At 44.6% G+C, this 27401-nt stretch overlaps 1 protein-coding gene across 1 annotated transcript in view; it reads left to right on the plus strand.

Annotated features, from left to right (window-relative positions):
• Positions 1-2017: 2017 nt before the first annotated feature.
• FAM131B (family with sequence similarity 131 member B) overlaps positions 2018-27401 on the plus strand; it is a 102670-nt gene continuing 77286 nt past the window's right edge. The window contains exon 1 of the mRNA XM_053300585.1: positions 2018-2665. Coding sequence (XP_053156560.1) covers positions 2638-2665 — 28 coding nt within the window. The 5' untranslated portion in view covers positions 2018-2637. The remainder of the gene's footprint in view (positions 2666-27401) is intronic.

The raw sequence follows: 27401 nt of genomic DNA on the forward strand, positions 1-27401 counted from the left end.
AGACCATCATAGGGGAACTCGTCTCCTATCCCAGACACTGAAGTCACTAGAGAAAGATGTAGCCCTTACCTCAATTATATTGCTGGCCAATGACCAAAATAAGGATAACTATCTGTCTATCTATCATGTCTTTTGCTGCACTTGTAACAGAGCAAAATCTACACTCTGTCCCTGGGTGGCCTGGCTCCATTGTCAGGTACTCTGTGGAGGATGGAGCTATGCTATGTCCATGTACCAGGTGCCCAGAGATAAAGTGTATCCCCCACCCTCAAGAAGTCCCAGCAACACAAGGGCTATCCACCTGCTTATTACAGACAGGCCTATTCTTAGTGGAAAATTGTGGCTCTCCTCTAGGTCTGGGGAGGAACTGCAACCCCGGTTGAGAATGTGGCAATCCAGGCCTCCTGAAAGTATGAGGCACACTATAATGCACATATGGATAGAAAAGGGGCTCTGGCCGGTGAATACTCCAGAGGGAGCAGGTGGGCAAGTGCCCCCCAGAAAAGTGGCTTGACCCTACCGCCCCCATTTCTGTTTCAGAAATCCAACATGTGGACACAGCTTGCTAATGCAACTTCATCCCTTTTGTGCTCCTGCCCCCCCTTTTTTTCTGGTGACACAGCACTGGAATGCTTTTGCCACAAAACATGTCTTTTAGATGCCTCTAAATGCTGCTAACACAGCTGCCCCCTGACATCTGTAAACACGAGGGAGCAGAGTCTTCCATAAGAACACAGGAAACTGCCTTATACTGAGTCAGACCCTTGGTTCTTCTAGCTCAGTATTGTCTACACAGCCTGGCAGCAGCATCTCCAAGGTTGCAGGCAGGAGTCTCTCTCAGCCCTATCTGGAGATGCCCCGGAGGGAGCTCGTTGGAACCTTCTGCATGCAAGCAGGCAGGTGCTCTCCCCAGCAGGTGCCCCATCCCCTAAGGGGAAGATCAGTGCTCACGCATGTAGTGGCTTGGCAGGTGGCGAGCTTGGTCTTCCTTCTGCCCGGCGCCACCAACGCGCCGTCTATGTCGGGCCAGAGCAAAGGGCGCTGCCTGGAAGAGCGAGCTTCCCTGGGGTAGCCGGCTGGAGATGGCGAGTGTGTGTGTGTGTGTTTCCCCCAGCTTAGAACTGCAGCTACTGAGCTCCGCGTCTTGGCACGCTCCTCACCGGCCTGCTTCTCTCTCTCTCTCTCGCGTCCGTCCATCTCCGGCTGCTGCCCTCTTCCAGTCGTTTTACATCTCTGTGTTGCGTGTTCTCTGGACCCGAATTGGGCTGGATTCCCCGGTACTCTCCTTTGCCCTCGGCGGCGCCCCCTACCTTCCCGCTCTGTGTCTGGCAAGACCCTCTTCACTCACGCACGCTCGCAGAAGACAATACAGCGCAATGCAATGCGGTTGTTGTGCCTCTTCTTCTCCCTCGCCCCCTCCCTCCCTCCGCCGGCTGGCTTGGCAGGAGCAGAGCACTCGGAGGCGCTGCTGCAGTGTCCAACGGCAAACTCAAGGCGGCTCCGCGGCGCACGGGGTTTCTCCTGGGTCAGAGGCAAGGAGCGACGTCCAGCCGGCACCACCGCCCGCCTGGCGGGAAGGGCCGCAGAAGCAAGCAGAAAGGGGCTTTGCTTTCTGGGTGCTTTTGCCTTCCCGCCACCTCTCAGGCAACGACTTGGAGCGAACCTCTCGCCGTCCGCTGCCCTCCCTCCCACCCACCCGTAGATCGCGGGGTTTGTCGTCGCGATTCTTCTTCTCTCTTTTTTTAAAAAAAGCTTCCTTTTCTGGCTGCCAGGCTATGCATACTTACCTGAGATTAAGTCCCACTGAGTTCAGTGGAAGCAATTCTCTTTCTCCATTGCAGTTGACCGGATGACGACCTTTATGTCGAAGTACCCCGCCCACTCCTTTAACCCTTGCACACTGAATGGTGGTTCCATCTCTCTCCCCCCCCCCCCACGCCCCCTCTGCACCCAAAATGGCCCCTAGAAAGAGAGGGAGATCTGCTCTGCGCCGCTTTCCGGTGTGAATGCAAATAATACTCCACTTTGCAGTACTGCTCTCTTCCGCCCCTCCCCCTGGCCTGCCTGGGCGGGTGGGCGTGTGCCTGCCTGGCTGGTTGGTTGCTTGGAGCATCCCAGCGGCGTGCGAGCTCCTTGCTGACTTGCGCTCCTCGCCCGCTGCCTCCTTCCTCCAGCCGCGGCTCCGGCTCAGCCAATGGCAGCGCCGCGCCGGGCTCTGGAGCTGTTTACCCAATCTCGGTCCTCCTCCCCCTCCCTTGTGAGCCCCGGGAGCATCTTCCACCGAGCCGGGCACAGGGAGACGGCGGCAGGCAAGCAGGAGGCGGGTCTGGCTGCTCGGCAGGGAAGCGTCTGGCGTCCCTCCCTCCCTCTGGGCGTCGCGGCGCGGCGCCTGCAGCAGAAGCAGCAGCAGCACCACCACCAGCTCGGAGTCGCGCGCTCCCTCGCACCTGAGCGAAGTGATGAACAGCTCCCTCCGGCCCCTGGCGGGCCGCCCTGGGGACTCGCCGTGACAGGAACTCCGCTCCGCAGCGCGGCCACGCTCCTGTCTCCCGCCTCAGCGGCTGCAGCTGTCCTGCTCGCCTCGTCGTCCTCGTCCGCCTCGCCCTCCTAGTGGAGGGAGCCCCGCCGGCCGGAGGAATGGGCTGCATTGGTTCCAGGACTGTAGGTAAGGAAGGGCGGGGAGGAAGGCTCGCGCTGGGCTGATGGAGGCTGCAGCAACTCCTGCTGCTTCCTCCTCTCCGTGGCGGCCGCCGCCGCCGCCGCGTCAGTTCTGTTGGGAAGGCGAGCAGGAGGGCCTTGCGCATGCAGGGGCTGCGGAAGGCACAACACGATGCTGCTTTATTGTCGAAGCCAAGCGGGGTTCAGCCTGGCCGGTAGCCGGCTGGCAACCCAGCTCCGTCCTCGCCAAGTCAGCTAGTCTGAAGGGTGGCCACAAAAGGCACCACCAGGACCGCTACTCTGGCTCGCGCGGCGCCCCTTGCGTGTGACCGTGTGTGGAGCGGGCAGAGATGCTGCTGCTGCGCCTCCTTCTCCTGTGTCAGCGCCTTCTCCTCGCTCATTGCAGCGCCATTGAGCGAGCATGAGCTTTTAACTCTCTCTCTCTCTCTCTCTGGCTGGCGCCTCTTTGTATGATCCTGGACGGGTCTGCCTGGCCTCCAGGATGAGATCCCCGAGGAGCAGGGGACTGGGTGTTTGGGAGACATAGAGGGTAAGAGGTGTGCTTCTTCTGCGGGACGGTTGTCTGTGTGTGCATGCATGCCTGTGCGTGTGCGCCTCCCCCTTTTCTGTCCCAGGATTGTGTTTTGCTCAGCAGCCTGTGTGCCACTGGCACTGGGGTGGTGGAGATGGGGGGATGGCACCTCGTCCTCTGCCGTATGCCTGCCGATAAGGATCCTGCAGGGGAGTGATCTCTCATCTCTGAGAGAGGCGTGAGTGGGTTTTGGACTAGTGCCCTGTACCAGCCAACACACACACACAGACACCCCATTCGTGGTTATTATAAGATTCTTCATATCACTGCAGTGACGGCTGCACATCTCTTTCTCCTTGTGGCTGCCCACGCCTCAGCAGGGAACAGCCACTGGGTCCCTCCCACAAAACATCAGCTGTGCCAAGGGCAGCCCCCCCCCTTCTTCTACTCAGTGCCTTCTCTGGAGCCTGATGATACCTCCCTTTTTCCTAATCCCAGTCTGGACTCCACATCTCATATTTGCAGAGAGTTACAAAAATGGGAAAGAACCCTTCCTTGCATGATTCTTTCCACTTAATGGCTCTCACAGAGGTGGCCCTCTCAAGAGGCATGTTGAAGTGAGTGAATGTGAGGTGCCATTAAAGGGTCAGAGTATAGAAGGAGGCAGGCAGATCTTGGCCCCTGTGCTACAGTCCACCTGGAAGTTCTCCTGCTTACACCCCAGTGTAATGCATGAGATATGCCAAGTCCCATTTAAAGAGGCTTGTTCAGGAGACATTCCGGGTGGACTGTGCTCCACTTAGTTGTGGTGAGGTGTTGCCATTTGGATTTTCCACTTTTGGCCCCAAAGTGCTTGGAGCCAAGTCTCTCGCCTTCCGCTGCTCTGTTCGTCAGATAAAGTTACTCTTGTACTTGTCTGTCATCTTGCATGTCTGTCCTGTCGGATCCCAGGGGCTCATGGTGCATTACAGTATATCCTAACATCTCATTGTATCTTTACTACACAAGGCTATATTCGAAATAGGAATGACTAGGAAATAAGTCCCAGTGGGCACCATGTTACTTCCTCCAAGTGTGTAAGGCTAAGCTCAGGATAGCACTGCAAGAGCTAGTGATTTGACCACTGTCCTCGACCCAAGCACCTTTCCTACCAGGCAGGGATTTCATCCTGATTATTCTGTGTCTTGACTCACTATCTCTCTTCCTCTACCTCTGTAAATGATAATGCTTACCACTTGCATAGCACTTCTTGAGTGTTCAAAACATTTCACGTTAACTATTTTGTTATCCTTAAAACAACCCTGTAGAGGGGAAATAAATACTGTTCTCCCCAACTGCAGCTGAGGCTTGCCTAGCAAGTTCATGTCAGAGGTGAGAGTCAAACTGGTGAAGTCCTGATTCATTGGTCAGTCTCTCAGTTGCCACACCATACCAGCTCATGAAGGCACAGCAGCAAGTAATTATTTCCCTCAATCAATGGGAAACTGTATGAAGGAGGGATTTGTTTGGATTTTAAGGAAGCCAAGCTTCCTTTGACTTATACTACCAGTTTAATAGGTATCTGTTTGCGAGCCATGTTTTCTTTAGGGGGGAAACTAAATGTGATTTGGGAGACCTGTGAACATTCTTGTGAGGTTTTGTTTTGGTTTTTAACTGAAATGTTGCAACAGGCAAAGAGGTTATGAATGGGGCAGGGATTGCTTAAACTCTCCCTGTAGGATATTTTTCCCTGTGGGGAAAATATACTGTATATTTTTTTGTTGATGGTGGGACAGTGGGAAATTGGGAGAAAGGGTTAAGCAGCCCCTTCCCCTGCGACTGATCTGTTCAAATTCACAGTCATAAACAGGTCCATTTCTGTTTTCTGGGTTTCTTACATTAGATTTCATTTTGCATTGTGTTGCAAAACACAATGGATGCAGTCCAAAGGCACTGAGATCAGTGGAAGTTTTGCCACAGAATTCAGTGAAATATGGGTTGTAAGCGTCCTACGTTTGTTATGCTGCTACATTTGTTGTCCACCTGTGCTTGCTTGGCTGCGTCAATACTCCACATCCTTCTCTGAAGATGAGACCATGTAAATTTGCTAGTGTATAATAAAGTAGAAAATCTTGGTCAGAGGTGGCCCTAACCATGATACAGCTTGCCTTAGGTCAGATCTGTCTGTTCCTACTCTGCCACCAATAGGGCACTCATCCTTCGGATATTTTCCTTTGTAAGCCCCATTGAAATGACTGGGAGTTGTTCAAGAACACAATAATGCTTTTGCACAGTTTTCCGTTGATTTATAAATATTTATTTATTTATAAACCTTCCTGTGGTCGATTGTGCTCTATATTGATTAAGAGCACAGGGATATCCTTTGTATTTTCTTTCTCGGCTTCTCAAATGGCTTGAGAAGACCCTGTTCCTAGAACTTTGAAATTCCAAGAACTCCTAGACTCCTATTGAGTAATTTAGTCAGGGATGACAGCCCTAGAATATTAGAAAATGAGACTATGGCATTAAATGTAGAGATCTGACATCTAAATAATGAAATGCAGGAATTCTGTATTTGGGAGTTAATTTTAAGACATGACGCCATATTGGAAGGCTCTCTCATATTTGACTTATTCATTAGCGCATTATGGTTCCCTTTATCAGTTGCCCATGCATCCAGCACAGCAAGCTCTTGCCTGTGAAAGCTGATAGTACAAAATCTGTGTTAATCTTTAAGGTATCATAGAACTATTTTTGTTGCTTTGGGTACAATGTACTAAGGGCCAAATGTCTTAAAACCGTTTTGGTTGCTGCTTCTAGTCCAAAGTACAGATTCCTCCCTAAGCATTTGGGGAGCTCCCACTTCATTTTACCGAGCTCCCTCCAAAACGTAATAACCCATATCTCAACACACACACACCCCAGTGTCTTTCCTCTCCCCACAAAAAAATTCAGTCAATCATTCAATCTTTGTTATGGTCTTTAACCAGCATAAAGTAGATTACATAAGCAAAAAAATTAAATGAGGAGTTGCTTCTCAAACTTCCCCTTTGTCTGCATCCCTGTGGTGCATTGGAAGGGGCCAATTTGTAGTGGAGAAGCATTAAGGAATGCTTATCATTTTCTCCTACCCACCACATTCCCCTTGCAAAGACAGGCACATGTATGGAAAGCAGCTGGAGGAGTTTCTGCAGAAAAGTGCTATGTGGGAAAGGTAAAGCACCCTTGCTATGAGCACCCCTTTCAAAATGACTTTGACTAGAAGTAGCAGCCATCTGAATTTTAATTCATACATTTGCAAGTCAAAAGGAATAAATGAACAAAAAGGCACCTTTTAAAGCCATGGCTCTCTGATATTACATGGGAACATAGGAAGCTGCCATATACTGAGTCAGACCATTGGTCCATCTTGCTCAGTATTGTCTTCACAGACTGGCAGAGGCTTCTCCAAGGTTGCAGGCAGGAATCTCTCTCAGCTCTATCTTGGGGATGCTGCCATGGAGGGAACTTGGAACCTTCTGCTCTTCCCAGAGCGGCTCCATCCCCTGAGGGGAATATCTTACAGTGCTCACACTTCTAGTCTCCCATTCATATGCAACCAGGGTAGACCCTGCTTAGGTTATTTAGCAGGGAAAGAGCAACCATCTCAGCATAATGTTCCTCCCAATGACTGTTGCTGCTTTGTTTCTTTGTAGATTGCGAGCCGTTGGGGGTCAGGGGGTCACTTTCTCATTCTTTTTCTTATTACTTTTTCTGTGTAAACCGCTTTTGTTGAAAAGCAGTATATATGTCTTCTTATATCTACGTATATAAACAATAGTAACAAGTAACAATAATAATTTTTCTTCTTCTGGAATATTTTTCTTTACTCAGCGTACAACAATTGAACTTCTTTTCTCCTGTTAAATGTTGGAAAGGACATTCCCCTCCTCTGTTCATTTCCCCAGTCTTAGATTTATATTGCTAAGTGAGGACCATGTTCCCAGAATATATAAAGAGCAACAAATGCAATTGTAATGCAGTGAGCTGCTGCTGCTACCAGTAATCTCCATTACTGATCTTATCCCCAAAAAATGTTCATAGAAGAGACTTCCTGTGTGTATACATTCATTCTGCTAGAAAATGTCAATAACTTCTCCAACAGAAATCATTTCTTTCAGACCATCTCTTCAAATGTTGTTCATACTGTACAGACCTGTGCCATTATTGTCCTTGTTCAAAACTGGTTTGTTGGATTTCTTATAGTACCTCAGAATTCTTAGATCAGACCTTAAGCCATGACATTTTTCAACCAGCACATATTTATTCATTCATTTATTTATTAATTAAAATGTTCTTATCTACTGCCTCCTCCAAAGACTCTAGGTGGTGAACAACAACACCAATACCAATTAATTAAAATAATAATAATAATAAGGCAAACGTCTGGCATAACAGGTGGGTCTTAAGAAGGGTCTTAAAAGCAGCTTGAGAGGGGGCTGAGCAAATCTGGGGGGAAGAGTGTTCCAGAGAAGAGGGGCGGCCACAGAGAAGGCCCTGCTACAGGCCCAGACGCCATACTGATGGAATATCTTATTATTTTAAAAGTATCTGTCACATTCAAATGTTTTAAGCGGAACATAACAACATATGTATGGGAAATATATATAGTATAACCTATTTAACTTGGGGGACTGTGAAACAAAAGAACAAGTGTGTGCACCAGAAGCAACGATGGTTCTGCAATTCCCAGAATGTACCCAGAATGTTGGGGGCAATATGCTAAATCATTGTAAACCGCTTAGAGAGCTCCGGCTATAAAGCGGTATATAAATGCTATTGCTATTGCTATTGCTAATTCCTGTAAGGACAGAAAAAGACTAGAGTAACACAGTATAAATTTAAGATAAATGCTGGAAGCTGACATTGGCCATGGTTTCCTATGGATACACAGTATTATTGCTGTATCCATTACCATTTATGTGATGAAAATCCTCTGTACTTTATGCTGGGAGTAGGAAAGTTCAATTTCAGACTCAAAGTGTCAATCTGAATTGTGATGGTGTGTTACTCCCATCTTTTTCTATATCTGTGGTTGGTTCTCTAAATACTACCCGTGTTTGGCTCTAGCCTAAGATACTTTCTGCCTGCTGAGAAGGACTCAGATCCTTTCCTTATAGCGTTTCAGAACATACTCGAAGAAAGCTTTGTTTCGAAGATATTATCTGCTAATCTAATTGAATCCAACCTGTTTTTCCACAACATACTCCACTTCTTCCTCTTTTATGTGGATTCACAGTATCTGATCATCTTCCCTTCCATGTCACCCACGCACTATCCTAAAATAACAAATACCATCCCCAGTGACACCCACTCCTAGTTGGCCAGGATTCCACTGAACTGCTCATCATTATTCACTCAGGCAGTTTAAATACAAACTAGGACCAAATGCCTGAAACAAAAAGTATTGTAAGAATTAAGCCATTCCCCATAAGGGACCTGCTGTTGCACTTATGGACAGGAATGCATCAGTGATGCTTAGTGATGGTACCACTGCTAAGTAGCTAAGGGAATGAGTAGGAACTCCCCAATTAAAATTTCACCTCTGCCATGAACTAATCCCCAACCTACAGCCTACATCTACAACTTGAAGATAATAATAGTGGTTACCTCCCAGGTCATAGCCCCAAATGTTTTTGGCAAATACATTTGTTTTCTATGGACTTCTTTGTGCTGTAAGTGTTGTAATGCATTTTTGCCTTGCTCATGTCCCCTAACCTACCTGAGAAACATTCTCTGCTGCTCTGTAGGAATAGGATAGTTCTATCCATTCGTGCTTTAAAAAAAAAATACTCAACCAGTTAAAGGCCTTTGAGCAAAGTAAAGGCATTGCTGTGAATATGTCACCCAGTAAGATGGGTTTGATTCAGACCTTACTGTGAATGTGAGATTCTTCTTGTCATTGGAATCTCCAGGTTTTATCAACTTGGAAACACAGAGTCTGTGAAGTGTGAAAAGGATGATAGCATTGATAATTGTCAGTTTCCCAGGAAAAAGTAGTTTTAAGATAAGGTACTGCCTGACACTACAATCTTATACATGTTTTCTCAAAAGTAAGCCCCACTGTGTTCAATGAGGCTTCATCCTAGATAAGTATGCATAGAATTCCAGTCTTAATCAAGTTTTGGTTTTATCAGAAATATTATGTATGTAGCACATAACAAACATCACATAAATACAACATAACAAGCAAAATAAAATATGAAAAAAATCAAACAATTAGCATAGATTCAAACAGTTGAGGTCATTTTTAGAAACTGGGAAGACACTTGATAAATAATGGCCAACAGATCTCTTCAAGCACTTAATTTTGCTAATTTCACCAAGGCTGCAATCATAGGCACACTTACTTGGGAGCAAGGCCTATAGGATACTGTACAGTAAACATGCATAGGACTGGGCTGCATGTTAGAGCTGCCAAACTTCTGTCAATTCTTTCATTGCCTTAGGCTTTGTTGTGCTTTTCAAGGCTATACCCTTATGTCAGCAGATCCTGCTACCCAAGTAGAAGGGACAGCCACTTACTCACACAGGAGCAGGGGATTTACTGATTTATTCTTGCTCCCCTACACCCAGCCACCTTAAGTGGTGCAGCAGGGAAATACTTGACTAACAAGCAGAAGGTTGCTGGTTTGAATCCCCACTGGTACTATATTGGGCAGCAGCGATATAGGAAGATGTTGAAAGGCATAATCTCATACTGCATGGGAGGAAGCAATTGTAAACCCCTCCCGTATTCTACCAAAAGAAAACCACAGAAATCTATGGGCACCAAGAGTCGAAATTGACTTGACGGCACACTTTACCTTTACCCCTACACCCATTCATTCAGAGGACTCCTCTGACATGTCCCCTGCTCCTCTGGAGGCAATGTTGGGGATGAGTGCGGTCACGCGATCAGTGAGCACCCTGAACCAACAGAAGTGCCTTCAGCTCTCTTGTATTAGGTTCATTGGCTCCAAACCATTGTACTTTTGCTTTTGAGCTGTTCTACATATTTGTAAGTATTGTTGAGGGGGTGACTCTCATGCTCATAGTATCAGAGATTTGATCATAAGATAAAACTCTGTAATTAGCAAACAGATTTTTATAACCGTCTAATCTTTTTAATTGCCATAACCCAAAATTACCTAAATGACAATCCAGATAGAGAAGTTCATTATTAATTATGGGAGCAATGGGAAATACAGATACGGAAATTTTCTTCTTGTATCAAACTTCCAACGAAGTAGTAATAGTAAAATTAATCTTTGAATATATTTGTTTCTTAGATTTGTTCATTTATATTAGATCTCTTAATTGTAATATTGAACTGGTTTGTTCTTCAGGGGGGAAAGATCTCTCATTATTTTCCTTCAACCATTGCAACAACTAGAATAGTCTATCGCTGTCGCAAGAATATATTGTATTTCAAATACCTAATCCTCCCTTTTCCCAGTAATTCTGTGCAGCTTTGTAATTAACTCCTAATCTTTTTTTTTTAATTGCAGGCAAAAGTGTATATAATATTTTGCCCATCTCATAATGTTTTGTCAGATATGTGAACAGGACATCTTTTTGGGAAAACTAACTTATGAAAAAATGTTCATTAAAAAAAAAAAAAACATTAGATTTTCCAAGAAGAAGAAATTTTATATAGAGAGGGAGTGGGGGGGGGGAGGCCATAGCTTCCTGACTTCCTGGATCTCTCTCTTTCTTTTTCTTTTGGGGTACAATTATCTTTAAATCCTTTTAGAAAATAACAACCAAATATATTTAGGTATCATACAGGGCTTTTTAGTGCGCGTTCAGTTTTTTAAAAGACAAAAACAGAGACCCCAAATGTTTATTTAGAAGTAACTTTGCAGAGGGTTTAGTGAGCCTCTGGTGTGCTACCATATATGTCTAGTGGGCTCTGTTTAGCCTGGTGAGTCACAAGTGGTACAGACTTCCATTGCATTAAAGATTCAGGACTCATGACACACAATTTATTTCCCATACACAGAGGGAGGGAGGGAGGGGGAGGGGGATGCAGGCTAAATTCTTGCTATGGGGCAAAAATGTACATGGCATTGCTTGGAGTAATGAATGACCAGATACAATGAGTGTCTGCTATTTGGTTTTTGGCAGTCTGCATATTGTTGCTCATTCTATCCCTTGCTTCCAAGAAATAGTGAATGGTTCCAGTTTCAAGTGTGAAATCCTCCTATTCTATTTCCCAGCTACTGAGTCTGCTGGGCCAGACTCTCCATTGACCATGTGCAGTTTGATGACAGGGAAAATAACAATTTCTCTTGTGCTGCACCACAGATGGTCTGGGCTCTATATCAGCATTGGAAGCCTGTCTGCTTTCCTGAAATGTGAGATCAATTATAAGGATGAAACAAACATCAGATGCTGAATTCATGAACTGCAGATTCATTATAACCTGGCAAAATGTCTGGCTCTGCAATGGGCAGTACTTACATCAGGCACATAATTAGTCTTATAATGAAGGGGTACTGTGGTGTGTGTGTGTAGAGGCAATGCATCTCTGCTCAGAGGATTGTCTCACCCTGCAGGATCTCTGTCCCACTGAGTTTCAGATGTATGCACATCCTACGGGAGAGGTGAGTGCATTGCACTAGAAGCCCTGAATGACAAAGGGACAAATTGGCTTATAAATCTTATTTCTATTTCCAAAAGAGCTGGAAATGTTATGATCTTTATAGGTGCATAACTGGAGCACCTGTGGGTGAGAAGAGCTATCAGCAGACTTGGGATAACCCACAGATACATCAGTCTTCACACAAATGTGAAGAAAAGAAAACCGAAGAGGGCCCCAAAAATCCAAATTTGCCCCAATGCAATGGAGCAGAATGTTCACAGAACCAGAGGCACTTAACAGACAACTAGGTGGGTGGAGCTAATGGAACTCAATGGTGAGGAGAAGGGAAGAAGGGCTCAGCTTGAAGAATTCTCCCTCAAGACAGTCTCAACCCCTGTTTCTGAGGGGGAAAGGTATCTGTAACTCTTTAGTTTTTTCATGAACATTAAATTGACTTCTCAACAGTCATTGACTCTTGAAACTTTTGGGCTGAATGAAAAAGGGCTAAGACTGAGCACCATTGTTTCCCCTGCTCACCAAAACAGCCCAGAAAACAGAAAAAATAAAATTTGCATATGAAGTAAGATACAGGTTAGAGTAGGGCCTCCTGTCTTTGTTGCTGGCATTTGTTTTTTCACCATGCTTAGCCACAGGCTCAAGTAACAGATGCACACTAGGGATTTACTGCAACATTTTGTTGCAGGTTACACAATTTGATCTGAGTCTAGCGATGACATTTCAAACTCAAATGCAGTATTCCAGTACTGCAGATTTTCAAAAATCAGTTTCTTAATTTCCAACATTTATTTTAAACAATGACAACACTTCCAAATGGAATAACATGTTCATTCTGAAACCAAATTGTAATTTGAGTTTGAAGTTTATATCATGGATTGTGTATCAGATATGAGTATTTGCTGTTGATGAAAAATGTTGTAGTTGTCTCTCTTGCACAGGTCTAGGAGCTCTGCTCTGCCTGGCCCCTCTTTCCTCCTGGCTCCATGGTTAAAATGGCCTCCGGCAGCCCGGGAACAGCTTTAAAAAGTGCATCTGCATTGATGACCGAAGAAGATAGGATGGGCTTCCACTTCACTTTTAACCTGGGTAGTGAATCTGGGCTACCCCAGGTTTGGCACGGCTGGGTTGGGAGGGCTCATGTTGCCCGGCCTAAACGATCCAAGATTCCTGGGTTAGCCCTCTCCTGCCCAGGAATCTCTGGTTGTGAGAACAGCTCCAGTGTCTGTTTTAGTACTCCCTCCCCTCAATAGGTAGGGAAAGTGGGAAATGTGTTTGATGGATGGGGCAGCTCAGTTTCTGTGCCTGTGGCCTTTTCAGGCTTTCAGTTACCCCCAAGCCATTCAACCCTTCTAGCTGAGGGGGGATGTAGGGATAAGGAACAAGGAGAAAAGCAGATAGAAGCATGGTGCTTGACAGGCGAAAGGGCCAGTTCACCACGACCACTGGGTGCATGGTAGGGTCTTTTTTTTGGTGGTATTATTTTTAAATTAATTATAGATGAAAATGAAGAGACGAAAGTCTCACAGTGGACTTTTTACAGCACCGTGGCACTCTTCATTTTCATCTCTATCTGGTGCTTCTCGTTTTTCTTCATCAATTTAAACGAATTATAGCCTGCTTTTTCAGCATGTGTTTGAAGTGGCTTACAACAAGAGAGGGAAATTAAAAAATCGCAATCCAGTAAATTAATCAAATTCGAATTTAAGGAATCGTAATAAATAACAAGAAAATGGACCTACCAGTCAGAAGAGCATTTTGGGGGGAGGGAGGTGGATTCCTAAGGCCTAGTGGAAAATCAAGGTTTTACAGCCCTTCCAAAATGAAAGGAAAGAGGAACAACTCCGTTCTGTTGGGAAGTCATTCCACAGCTGCAGAGGCTCTGCTTCTAGTGGCAGATATTTATAGTGCAGGAATAAATGGTAACTGAAGCAGGCCCTGATTTGATGTACCGAGATGGTAGGTGGCTTGGTACAGAAAAAGGCAGTCTTGAAGTTATTTTTGTCTCAGATCCTAGGAGGGAGGGAAAAACAGCACCTTGAAACCACTGTTCCCTTTAAGGCATGTGCACGTGCACGCGTTTACAAGTTTTCTGATGCCTGCTCAGTAAATTTTAGATCCCGCTCAGGTTGAATCAGGAAGGCATGTGAATGCATGTGCGCGGGCAGGGCCTTGATACTGCTGCCCAGAACAAAAGTCATTCCGCACAGAGATGAAAAAAACAGAGGGACTCCTGCTGGAGACAGCACCAGAAGAAACCGGCAACCAGCACAATGGACAACCCAAAGGCTGCACATGCTCATCTTCTGACATTTAACAGGAGAAATGCCCTGAAAGTTTCAGTTTGCACTGGCTCCCTGCTAGAGAGGTAAAATTTCTGGAAATGTTGAAGCTAAGAGAAAAAGCATTCCCCTCCCCCCCCCCAATCCAGAAATTTTGGGGGAAATGGAAAGAGATACAATACTTAGTTTTGTGTAATATTTAAATTGGCTTCACTGTTCTAAAGATACACAATCAGCTTAGTTTGCACATATGTCCCCCCCCCCCCGCTTTTTTTACAAACTACATATTTTTGAAATGTCATAAGTATACAAAATAATAGTTGCAAATAAAAGTACTGCTAAAGGTTGAAGGGAAATGCGTGACTAACAAGCAGAAGGTTGCCGGTTCGAATCCCCGCTAGTACTATATTGGGCAGCAGCGATATACAGGTGAAACTCGGAAAATTAGAATATCGTGCAAAAGTCCATTAATTTCAGTAATGCAAATTAAAAGGTGAAACTGATATATGAGACAGACGCATTACATGCAAAGCGAGATAAGTCAAGCCTTAATTTGTTATAATTGTGATGATCATGGTGTACAGCTCATGAAAACCCCAAATCGACAATCCCAGAAAATTAGAATATTACATGGAACCAAGAAGACAAGGATTGTAGAATAGAACAATATCGGACCTCTGAAAAGTATAAGCATGCATATGTATTCAGTACTTGGTTTGGGCCCCTTTTGCAGCAATTACTGCCTCAGTGCGGCGTGGCATGGATGCTATCAGCCTGTGGCACTGATGAGGTGTTATGGAAGACCAGGATGCTTCATTAGCGGCCTTCAGCTCTTCTGCATTGTTTGGTCTCATGTCTCTCATCCTTCTCTTGGCAATGCCCCATAGATTCTCTATGGGGTCAGGTCAGGTGAGTTTGCTGGCCAATCAAGCACAGTACACTGTATACTTTTCAGAGGTCCGATATTGTTCTATTCTACAATCCTTGTCTTCTTGGTTCCATGTAATATTCTAATTTTCTGGGATTGTGGATTTGGGGTTTTCATGAGCTGTACGCCATGATCATCACAATTATAACAAATTAAGGCTTGACTTATCTCGCTTTGCATGTAATGCGTCTGTCTCATATATCAGTTTCACCTTTTAATTTGCATTACTGAAATTAATGGACTTTTGCACGATATTCTAATTTTTCGAGTTTCTCCTGTAGGAAGATGCTGAAAGGCATCATCTCATACTGCGTGGGAGGAAGCAATTGTAAACTCCTCCTGTATTCTACCAAAAGAAAACCACAGAGATCTGTGGGCACGAAGAGTCAAAATTGACTTGATGGCACACTTTACCTTTAAAGGTTGAAGTGCAAGCTAAAGAAACCTGATATTTTCCCAACTGAAAATTAGAGAAGAGGAGTGAAAATAAGTATAATAAGAATCAACACTGTAGTAAATAAAAGGTAACTTTTATCATCAGAATTGGAATATCTTCCTGCAGTCAGCATTATCTCTAGACTAGAAACAGAAGAAACATTATTTTCTAAGCCATATCCCCGTTATTAAGAATCGTTAACAATACTATTATTCATACTGCTTTATTACTAACCCTAATATCTCTGTATAGTAAACAACATTTTGGTGGGCTGTTTTCCCCTTTCTGATTGGTTTTCTGGCACTGGCTTCTGACTGGCTTACAATTCCCTTGCTTCTTGGTTGGCGTGTTAGCATCCAAATCAAGTGTAGTCATGGGCAACTGTGCCCCCATTGGCCGGGAGGAGGGAGGGGGGACACTTTTGGAGGGAATTTCAAAATGTATTCATAGGGACTGGGAGGCAGAGTGAGAGAGCCCTTATGATTTTGAAGAGGATACATCAGGAAAGGAGGAAGGAAGGTTTGATTTTGTGATTTTATTTTCTCAGCATTGAGTATAATATGCTTTGTTATTGTTACTATAACTAACTTGTTTTGCTGGATCTCAGATTGACAAAGGCAAAACAGTCTGCCTTCTTTCCTTGAGTTGTGGTTTGTTTTGTTTGTGAGACAGTGTTGCAGCGAGAAATTGACTCTATGTGTGTGTAATATTTCTTGGTGATTGCTGTGATGAGCTCCATGTCTTACTTCAGACTAACGTATTTATTTATTTATTAAATTTATATCCCGCCCAAGCATATGTCTCTGGGCGCCTACTTGTACCTCACTCACTGCTCTGGTCCATTCTGCAATCTGAATTGCAATGTGTACTGTATTCCATCAAAATGTGGCCAAAGTTTCTCTAGTTGAGCTCATGTCTATGCTTGCTGCTAAGGGTGCTGCTATGGCAGCTGCTGCATACGGAGTCATGATTGTGCCAATGATGTTACTGCAGTACAGGCACTGTGGATGGCAGTGGATTCTGGGTCAGTGATTCTTTTTTGGCTATTTTTGGATTGTGTTTGAAATGTATGTTCTGTGTTAGGAGAGACAGATTCCCTTTTACAGTGTGCTTCTGCTGTGTTTTCCAAGGCAGGGTTGCAAAATGTGTTCACTCTGCTTGTTCTAGCCATAGGGAACAATGGGGAACTCAAAACACCCCATTGTTCCCTATGGGTAGCTCCTAGGGATACCAAAGTGGGTTGGATGGTAGGGCATGGTGGGTGCTACCTACCACCCAATCTACAAAAGAAATGGGCAAGTGGGTGATCTTAAATAATGTTTAATCCTTCCCTGTCAGATCCTATGGGGATCCTTTTGGGGAAAGGTTAAAAGAAATTAAATATCGCCCACTTGCCCATTTCTTTTGTGGGTTGGGTGGTAGATAGCACTCATCATGCTCTACCACACCCATCATGTCCATCTATCACACAACCTACTTTGTGAAGGTAGGTTCCCAGTTGAAGGCCTGGGAAAACAGGGTCCTTCAGGGTCCTCCTAAAAACAAACAGAGAAGGTGATGTTCTTTTTTCAGCAGGGAGCGCGTTCCAAAGCTCTGGGGCAGCCATAGAAAAGACCCGGTTCTGAGTTGCCACCAAACGAGATTGTGGCACCCATAGTCGGACCTCTCCAGATCTTAATAGGCAACAGGGTTCACGACAGAGAAGGCGCTCTCCTAAATACCCTGGACCTAAGTCGTTAAGGGCCTTATAGGTAATAACTAGCACTTTGTATTTTGTTCGGAAACCTATCGGCAGCCAGTGCAGTTCTTTTAGAATCGGTGTTATATGGTCCCTTCAGGTAAACCCAGAGACCAGTCTGGCTGCCACATTCTGTACCAATTGTAGTTTCCGAACTACATATAAAGGCAGCCCAACGTAGAGTGCGTTACAATAGTCAAGCCTAGAGGTTACTAGCATATGTACCACCATTTTAAGGTCACTAATCTCCAAGAATAGACGTATCTGGCATATCAGCCAAAGCTGATAAAAAGCACTCCTGGCCCAGCTTCAATCTGAGAGACCAGGGAGAGTTTGGGATCCAAGTGCACTCCAAGACTATGAACCTGATCTTTTAGGAGGAGTGTAACCCCATCCGAAACAGGCAGATCTAAGCCATCTCTTGGATCCCGACCCCATACATACAGTATCTCCGTCTTGCTTGGATTTAACTTCAGTCTGTTATTCCCTCATCCAGCCCAATATTGCCTCCAGGCAGGCACTTAGCGGGGATCATGCCATTTCATGATGAAGTTGGTATGGAGAAATAGATCTGGGTGTCATCAGCATATTGATAGCACCCCAGACCAAACTTGCTGACGATCTCTCCCAGCGATTTCATGTAGATGTCGATGTTAAAAAGCATTGGAGTCAGTATGGAGCCTTGTGGAACCCCACACTTCAGCTCTTGTTTTTCAGAGCAATAGTCTCCAACATGGAAGGGCATAACATGCAACATTATGTGAGATTTTATGTTATGTGCAACAAGAGTTTGTACAGCAGTTAGCTAATGCATTAGTGGCTGTACAACATTTTTCTGCTAGTACACGAATGAATAGAGGTTATTTTCTTCATGCTTCTTCCTTGTGTTCCACCTTTATGCTAGCACAATAGCATTACATGAGCACTACACTAGTCTGGATGTTGCCCAGTAGGTTGCATCAAGCATTATCATGCAGAAACAGAAGAAATCTGTATTTTATAGAAAAGCTCAGAAAATAAACATAATGTAATTAAGGAGTTTAAGTACATTTAGATATTTGTATATCATTATACACAGTAGGGCTGCAGTCTTTTTCAGACTTAATTGATAGGGAACCCCACTGAAGTCAGTGGGACTTGCCTCTGAGTAATTAATAGGAGTAGGCTAGTCAGTAAATGTACAGAAAATTCACTATCCCAAACCCGTATTTATTTATTTAGTTAGTTCTATTTCTGTCTTGCTCCATCCTGTAAATAATATATCCTTGAAAATACTAGCATAACTCAAGTTCATTTCTTTAATCTAGTTCAGATGTTAAATTGTAACCCTAGTTCCATGTACTGTGCATGTACTCTATAGGCATGGTTTGATCCTGGTTAGATATCCTGGCTTGTTAACTATTTGTGGTTTGAACAAACCACAATTCCCTATAGTCAGACCAAAAAATAGGAAAGTGCAGTTTGTTCCGAATCGCTTTAAATCTCCTCCCCTCACATATTAAAGGGGAGAGGAGAGGAGGGGAGGAGCACACAAGCTTGAGGTGCATGCCTGCTTGTGTACATTATGCTAACCATGCTTTTATATTATAGCTGGACTGCAGGATCCATAATTTCTGATTCTGAACTTTCACTTTGAGTCTCATGGGCTTCAGAAAATGGAAGAGTTTGCATGAAATGAAATAAACTTTTAAACTTGTTTGTTGATTGTGTATGTGTATTTTCAAACATTTATCAGTTTATTTCATTTAATATAAAAGATGGTGGAATCCAGTCGCATTCAGACATCACACGAAACTGGAGTTAGAGGTTGCCTGCAAACCTGTAACTCCAGTTTCGTGTGATGTCTGAATGCATGCAACCGCGGCTTCGCAACCAAACCACAGGGTCCAGTATACTTTCCAAACTGGAATTTGGACCTGGGATTATTCCTCAGTTCCACCACTCTAAACCCTCTGTTAGAAGGGGTCATCGTGTTGTCTGCATGCATCCGCTGCTATAACTGTGGTTACAGGTTTAAGCAGTGGCTGCGACCAATAAGAGGCCAGCTCAGAGCTGCAGCACCAGCAGTTACGCTCTAGGGCTTACCCAACACTCCATGGTGTGTTCCCTGACTGAATGCCACGCCCCTCCCTACCCACTTCCTCTGCCTGCCAACAGGCACGCCAGGCCCTGCTGCTCTTATAATTAAAGGACCAGCAGCACTACCAGGGGAGCTCTGCTTGAAGTCTGTAATCACACCCTCTCCAAGCTCCTGGCCAATTGCTCACAATTGCCTGGAGCTGTGAAGCCATGCCCACAGCCTGGCGACAACATGGCTATACAAGTGGGCGGAATCAAGCTCAAAGGTCTAGAAAGAGGGAGGGGAAACTAACCTGCCCTTGGAGTTTCCCAAACTGGAGATGGAGGATTGTCTGCGATGCAACTCCCAGTTTAGAATTTTAACTGCAAACTGCAGTCCTAAGCCAGTTCCTGCTGTGTCTGAATGTGTTGTACAAAGGCCTTGCCACTGTGTTGCATGAGCAATGTGCTTGGCAGGCTTCTAGTGTTGGACTAAGAGTTGGTTCTATCGCAATCCAAGCAAATGCAGTAGCAATTATTTGATCACTGCCATTACCATCTTTAACTTGGATGTAGGAGTTTTGTAGCTGTATAATGGATTGTAACAATATTATTTTGAAACACTACTTTTAAACGTGTTTTCACTCAGTATTCTGAAACAAAATATTGCACAACAGGTTTAAAAAAATATTGTCCTACATTTTTTATTTTGCTTCTGGAAATATTGGAGAGAGAAAACACCCCCTCTTTCCTGATGTCATCCCGCCACCCTCGCATCCATTTTTTGGCAGGGGGGCGTTTGCGGGGGGTGAGTTTTTTTCAGGCTTTCACATCTCTACTGTCTCATATGTCCCTTTAGTGTCGGGTATCCTAGTAACAAGTCAGCCTATGGCTAGGTTTCTACTGTGTGGGTTTTAATACACATTTGGTACAGCAGATCATACCATGTTTAATAACACTATATAGCATTTATATAGCACCCTTTCAGTGTTTAAATCCCTTTGCATATATTATCTCAGCAATCCTTGCAATAACTCTGCAAACTAGGCCAGTACTATTATCGACGAATTACAAAGAAGGGCTGAAGTTGAGAGATAATGGCTTGTGTAAGGCTATCTAATTGAGGTAAGAACTGGAAACACCCAGACTCATAATTCACATGCTTTCCCACTATATTACACCACCTCTTCTGGTCTATTCAATATCAGTTCTGGTTGTCGGTGTAGTTAGTATTATCCTATCAGATCATCTAAAAAAAAGTTTTTCAAATATTCAACCCTCGGGGAACCTTTCCACATTGATATGTCTGCTACGCTATCCTTGCATATCTGCCATGGACATCAGTGTGTTGCAAAAGATTTGAGGGTATGTTCTAGAGCAGCAGCAGGCATTAGGTATCTCGGAAATTACTTGTAGCTCTAGGGTCATTTGAAATAGCTCTCCAGCCATGTAGGTTTGCTTCTTCCTACCCTTCCAGCCAATACTCCAAATCTGATTAGCTGGCTGAGTGAAGGCATGGCCATTCCATTTTAAAACTTATTTTTTGAGTGCTAAGGGTTGCTTTTACTCCCCTCTTCCATTAATTTTGCTCCAGTTTCTTCCCCCACAAAGCAGTTTCTCATGCTCCCTTCCTATGCTGCAACAAATTCCTCCTGGAGTTTAGAAGCCTTGTCCCTTATTCTGTTGATGTAAATGTTTTTACAAGCTGCCATTTTGCAACTGGTTCCGCCTTTCCAAGCCAACATTTTATGACTGGCTCTGCTTCCCCAAGATGCTCGTGGGGTGGGGGAGTATCTTCCAGAAGCCTTAAGTCTGCTCATTCCTGTTCTAGGGTACATAGAGAGATTACCTAGAACACACCCAACAGTCTCCTGCAGCTGCACGTTCCTGGGGAAGATCAATATTGGTAAACAAGCAGTATTTCATAAAAGGATTACTAAGATAAAGCATGAAAAGCACACTGAACACTCAGAAAGTGCTATAGAAATGCAGTTAGTTAGCTATGTAATGATTAATAATAATAACTACCATAGTCATCAAGATATTGAATCAGATAGTTCTCTGGTACTTGCTCAGGAGAGCTTCCCTGTTTTCAGGGGATGAGCAGACACAGCCGAGACTGTTGCAGGCATTTGATGAGAGTGTATTTTAGGAGTCTAATGGGCAGATAGTAAGGTGTGTGAAGGACAGCAAGGCAAGAAGGATGAAGCTTTTTTAAAGGAAAATGAGAGTTATAATGAAGTCTGACATTATTAAGAGAGCAGAGTCCATAGTTCCATAATGGATTAAAACAGATAGAAGAGGCAATGGGCCTTCAAGCAAGGGGGGATGAGAGGGAGTGGAAGTGGATGCAGAAGGACCTATTGTAAAAGACTAGCAGTCTCAGTCTGTCATGGCATGAAGTGCTGAGGCACGTTAGAATATAACTAAATTAACCTTGGCATGAGTCTTTTTTTTCCTTTTTCTTTTTCCCTTTACAGCAGCCGCCTACTTCAGCAGATTTTTGAACAGAGAGCAAATCTTGAGAGAAGTAGGTGGTGATGATTACCAGCATTTTCGAGGGGTGGACACAAAATTGGCTTATTTATCCTGTAGGAAATATGTGCAAATCATTTGTAAATTGCCATATGGGATAGCTGCCCATTTCAGTTTTGCTCTATGCGCATTTATTGAGAAGTCATGAGTATTTATACCATCCTGGTTATGTATCTGTATACCACATGTACACTCCACAAAACAGGTCTTTGTGTGATTGCTGTATGTGATCATCACAGGTGCATGCACCTGCACAGAAGAATGTTTTTGTGTTGGAATCCCATGATGTTTGAAGCAGCCTTGCAAAAGAGAAGTGTTGCTTGTCTGCAGAGAGAAGGCAAGCGGGGGTGGTGAAAGTGTAAGCAAATATCAAACAACTCAAGCAGCACCAAGTGCTCATTAGCTTGTGAATCCTGAAGTCACCAGTCACCTAGAATTACTAGCCTAATCTAGAACTGGGGCAGAGTCGTGCATTGCCACAGTGACTTGGAAACCACTTCCCCTTGACATCTTCATAAGAAGCTGTCCTGCCCGGCTTGTCCTCAAGGCGAGGCAAAACAAAGCGAATGCATACAAGGCAGGTCTGCAGAACCTTGGAGAGGTCTAAGGCAGCAAGTTGTCTTGGAAGCAGACTCCTTGGTTTTATAACTTCTTCCCTCATATATACAGAGTAATCTTATGTTTGTTTAACTAAGACTTTAAACAACTCCATTTTCCTCCTCCTTTCCCTCCCATTTATCTATGATCCCCCCCCCCCCCCGCCCTGCTTTACAGGATCCCCACTAGGACAAACTTGTAATCAACAAAAACGTAAATGATAGAATACAACACTTGGGCTCAAGGCTCAGACCGCTTCCAACACTGCTTGGCAGCAGATTGAGCCCCCTAAATACTCTTGAGTCCTCCGCCTCAAGAGTTGAAGCCTTAAAGAGGCAGTCCTCTGGAGTCTGGCACGCCACCTCTACTCTACCTGCTCCTGTTGAGTTTGCTATTGGCCCTGCTGTGCAGGCATCAGGAGATGTGATGGTGTAGAAGAGGATGGCTTTGTAGTGGGCTCATATTGCAGGAGTGCTGCTCCAGGAAGCCTCCAGGCTTCGCTGGGCTCCAGTTCCGTGTCATGGTGCAGCACTGGGACCCATGCAGGTCCTGCCTCTTGAGATTCCGGCCTTGGAGCACCATGATCCAGGACTAGGGCCAGGGCTGGTCCTCCCTCCTCAGTGTCTGGCTCACATTCACTGTTGTGCACAAAGGTTGTGATGAGCTGGGCCACAACACCAGCTCTGATAATGGGAGAGATGGTGACATTCATACGGGAAGCAACTGTGTCATCTGCTCCACCCATGCAGTTTCGAAGTCAAACGTTACCAGAGTGGCATGGGGGAAAGGCACTTGGAAGCAGCTCCCACAGTACTGATATATAAATGCGACTTTAGTGGCAGTTCAGCAGTCTTATTTCAATAGGAGAGCTAAGCATGTGAAATCAATAGGGCTTGGCCACCTGATCCAATGCATTTACTCAAGAGGATAAAATGGGCTAATCTCACCTATGCCATGCTGAGCTCCCTGGTGCAAGGGTGGGATCCAAATGTGATTATTATTTAAAAAACAACACACAACTTCTTGTTAAATGAGATTGCTTTCAAGTATGTGTGCATGGGACTGCAGCCCTAGAAGTGCTTACCTGTGGCTGGATTATACATTTCCATTCTAATGGCCTGTTGTGCTCTTGAGATGCCTATTTGTGCATTCCAGTTGTTTCACTCTATGCCACTTTACTATTTGCTCATTCCTTCTCAAAGTTCCTGTATGCTGCGGAAGTACTGTCAATCACAACATATTTTGTTTATCTCTTCACTCCCCCAACTCATGCAAAAATGATTCAAAACATTGCTATTCACATGCTCCCCGCCAGGGCAAGGGGCGTGGTGGTGGTGGTGATGAGGCAAGGTTTCATTTACCTTTTCTCCAGACGTATCTTCTGCTGTATCTTTGGCACGCCACCATGTGTGTCTTGCGAGAACTCTTCATGCTCTTTCTCACACATCAGGAAAAGCAAGGGTGTGAGGTATGACTTTCTATCACCTGACCCAGTAAAAAGCTGGGTCAGGTGGGTGGGCAGCGCTGGAATCCACACGGATCCTGGCCATTCATACGCACAGCCTATCTCAGGCTGGGCTACCCTAGCCTGGATTAGGCTACATGTGTGAATACCCTTACTGAATAGTCTCTTATCTGTTCCCAGATCCTGTAAACTCGTCACCTCTAATTTTTCTAGAATTTACTGTATTCAGCCCATTGACCAAATAATGCTATCTGGTTTGCATAAATCAGTTTTGGCCCCGGTCACACCATTCCAGTGATGACACATGAAGAGAGATTACCATTACTATGTGTAATGTTAATAGAATTATGTTATTTTTCAGCTCTCTTACTAACTGTATGTATGTATATCAGGCTGTATATAAATATTATGTATGTATGTATGTATATCAGGCTGTATATAAATACATAAATAAACTCTTCTCTGTGTGTATGGTTCTACAGAAGAAAAGTAAGAAAAAGTTATTTTTCAGTATTGTAAGCAATTAGACTTCCAGAGGTGCCCAAGCAGGGGCATAGTGACTACTGAGCAAAAGCGTCCCCAGGCCCCAAGGGTCTGCCCCCCTGCAAGGCTTCCCCTCACCCTCGGCTAGGGCACCTCCTTGCTCCCTCCTGCACCCAGCTGGTGAGCAAAGCGCTCACTAGCTGGGGGTGCAAGGCATACCTCTCTCCTCTCCAGCCAGCTTTTCACACTGGCTAGGGAGGGAGGGATTCTCCTCTCCCGCTGGGCATTGGCCCCTCCCCTGTATCTGATGTCAGATGCCAAGGGGCGGGGCCAGTGCAGAGAACGGGGCTGTCACAGTCCCGGCAGAGTTCCATTTCCCCTGTCAGTGGTTGATGGAATCGCTGAAAGGGAACGTCATGCCAGGGCTGTGACAGCCCCATTCTCAGACGCAAGGGGGTCACATGCTGTGCATGTGCAAAACAACATCCAGGAGGCAGGGGAGACTTTGTTCCCCGGCCCGCGCAAAGCTTGCTATGCCCCTGTGCCCAAGGGTTAAATTAGCATGCTAGTTGTTACTACTGTAACATGTGAATCCCAAATACTCTTTGTGTGTGGAAGTAAACTCCATTGAAATCGATAGGACATTTTCATTTGCAGCTGCAGTCTATTGAATGAGTACACTAACAACATCTGGGGCTTTCTCCACGCTGGCCAGGAAACATCTTGTATTCATAGTTTCTCACCTTCCACAGCTGACAGTGGGCTCTGGTGGCGAATGCAGCGAACTCTTCTTGGTTGTCTCCTATTGATAAGATTTGTCTCCTACTCATAAGATTTTGGGCTGTCTTGCTTATATTGCATTTGCTTTTTGGTCCATGCGCCTTCCTGTCCTTCCACAGCCACAGCACATTTTCTTATTCCCATGTCAGCATGTATTGGATTATGTTTTGTTAACTGGTGCATGAATGGATTATACTTGTCGGTCCCCTTTTAGGACTACCTCTTTTAAAAAAAGAAAAGAAATAGTCTTACACAAGGTTTTGGGTCACAGATCGTGTGTTGGTATGCACTCTTTTTAGTCAAAAATGAGGGCACAAGGGCACAATTTGTACTACCCACCTAGGACAATTGTGGTTGCTAAACTCTGGGTTAACTCTATAGATGTTTGTGTTCTAGTATCATCAGAGCCTTCTTCAGTTGTTTTTTAAAAGGATAAATAGCACTATTTCAATTGCTAGCTGAGAATTGCACAGATTATGGAATCCAGTTTGTGTGAGGCTGGTATTAATTCAAGGCAAATGTGTAATGGGGAGACAGTGCAGAACTGTGAAGTAGAGTACATTAAAATGGAACAAAGTTGTGCATATCACCCCTGTTGGCCCACCACAATAGAGTGAGTTGCTTTGGGGAATATGTTGAAAACAAGAGGTGTCATTTTCCCACATCCACTTTGCAGAGTACAACAGTACTGTTAATAACCCAGTTGAGGAGCTGAAAGCAGGCTAAACCCTGCCTGGAATATTTTATCTACTTATGGTTACTATATAAAAGGATACGTGATTGAGAGGATTTAGACAAGAGAAGCAAAGAAGAGAATTAGATTGGTATACAAAGCTAGTCCCCAGGATCCTGTCACACTCTGTCACAACACCAAGGGCTCACAAATTTACTTGCCATGGTGAGTGTGTCTCTCTCCTCTGATGACCATGTCAAGCTCCAGCTGGCCTCCTTGCACCTGGGGAGGATTGTCTCCCTCACCCTTAAAGCATCTCCAAAGCACAGTGCCTACTGTGCGGACAATCTCCCATCTCACTTCCCAGTCTCAGCCACTGTTCCGTGCGCACATGTGCGCGTTCACACATTTTCTGATGTCTGCTCAGTTCATTTTAGATCCCGCTCAGGTTGAATCAGTAAGGCCCCACTCTGAATGCACATGAGCACACACTGCCTTGATACTGCCGCCCAGAACAAAACTCATTCCGCACAGAGATGAAAAAAATTAGAGGGACCACTGGTCTCAACCTTAGGAAGGGGGTTGGAACCTGAACATGTTGTGCTGCGCTTTGGAAGAACTCTGTGCACCACAGAAGGGCAGCATGACTCAAGCACACTGCTCTAGTCCTCCCCCTGAGCTTGGAGCTGGGGAGAGGGCAAGGATTGTTCCTGACCTTGCACTGCACTACAGAAGCACACTGAGTACCTCCAAGGTCAGCAGACCTAAGAGAGAGGATCACCTCTGCATTGGGAGAGGCATAGACTCTTGGCAAACACAGTTTTGGGCTGGCTACCAAAATTTGTGAGTCACTGCTCATACTCAGGAATTAAAGCTAGATAGGGATATGCAGATGAAGGAGTGGAGCTATGCAAAGAGGAAGTGAGATAGTTCTCGTGGGCCCCATTAAGTTTTATGGGCAAACTAAATGGGCAGCTTGGGAATTTTTTTGCCAAAGTTTACATTGCAAAATTTTAATCTTGAATGAGTACACCTCTGCAAAATGCTTGATTTTCCAGAAATTTGTTTTCCTTCCCCCAAAATTTGTGGGAATTGGTATAATGGGTTTTAATCAAAATAATAGATTTTCAACTTTTCAAAACATGATGGGGCAGGATAATTCTTCCTCAAAAATGCCAAATATACTTCTCTCCTGTGGAAAGTAGGGAGATTGCTACTATGATATAAAAAGAAAAGCTGAAGAAAGCAGACTATTTTTCTTAAAGAAAATAAAATAAGGAACACGTTGGCATTTTTGCTCTCTGAAAGGTTACCATTAAAAAAGAGAGAAAAAGAGAGCAGTTCCCCAGAGCCACCAAGGGAAGCACAAGAATTATGGGCTCATATTGCAGCAAACCAGATTTAGGGTAGATAACCGGGGTTGCTTTATAACTGTAAGAACAGTTGGACAATGGAACAAGAAGAAGCATAGGAAACTTGTAGCATTTCCTTCACTGATGATTCTAAAAGGGAAGCTGAATGAGCTTATGTCTGGAATAGTTGCATCCAACAAACACGGTAATTAAGGCTTCCTGTTCTATGTCGGTCATTTCAGGGAGATGATGGGTACATGGAGAGTGCTTACCTGTGGAGGGATT

Source organism: Hemicordylus capensis, chromosome 2 (genome assembly GCF_027244095.1).
Source record: "Hemicordylus capensis ecotype Gifberg chromosome 2, rHemCap1.1.pri, whole genome shotgun sequence".
Taxonomy (NCBI): domain Eukaryota; kingdom Metazoa; phylum Chordata; class Lepidosauria; order Squamata; family Cordylidae; genus Hemicordylus; species Hemicordylus capensis.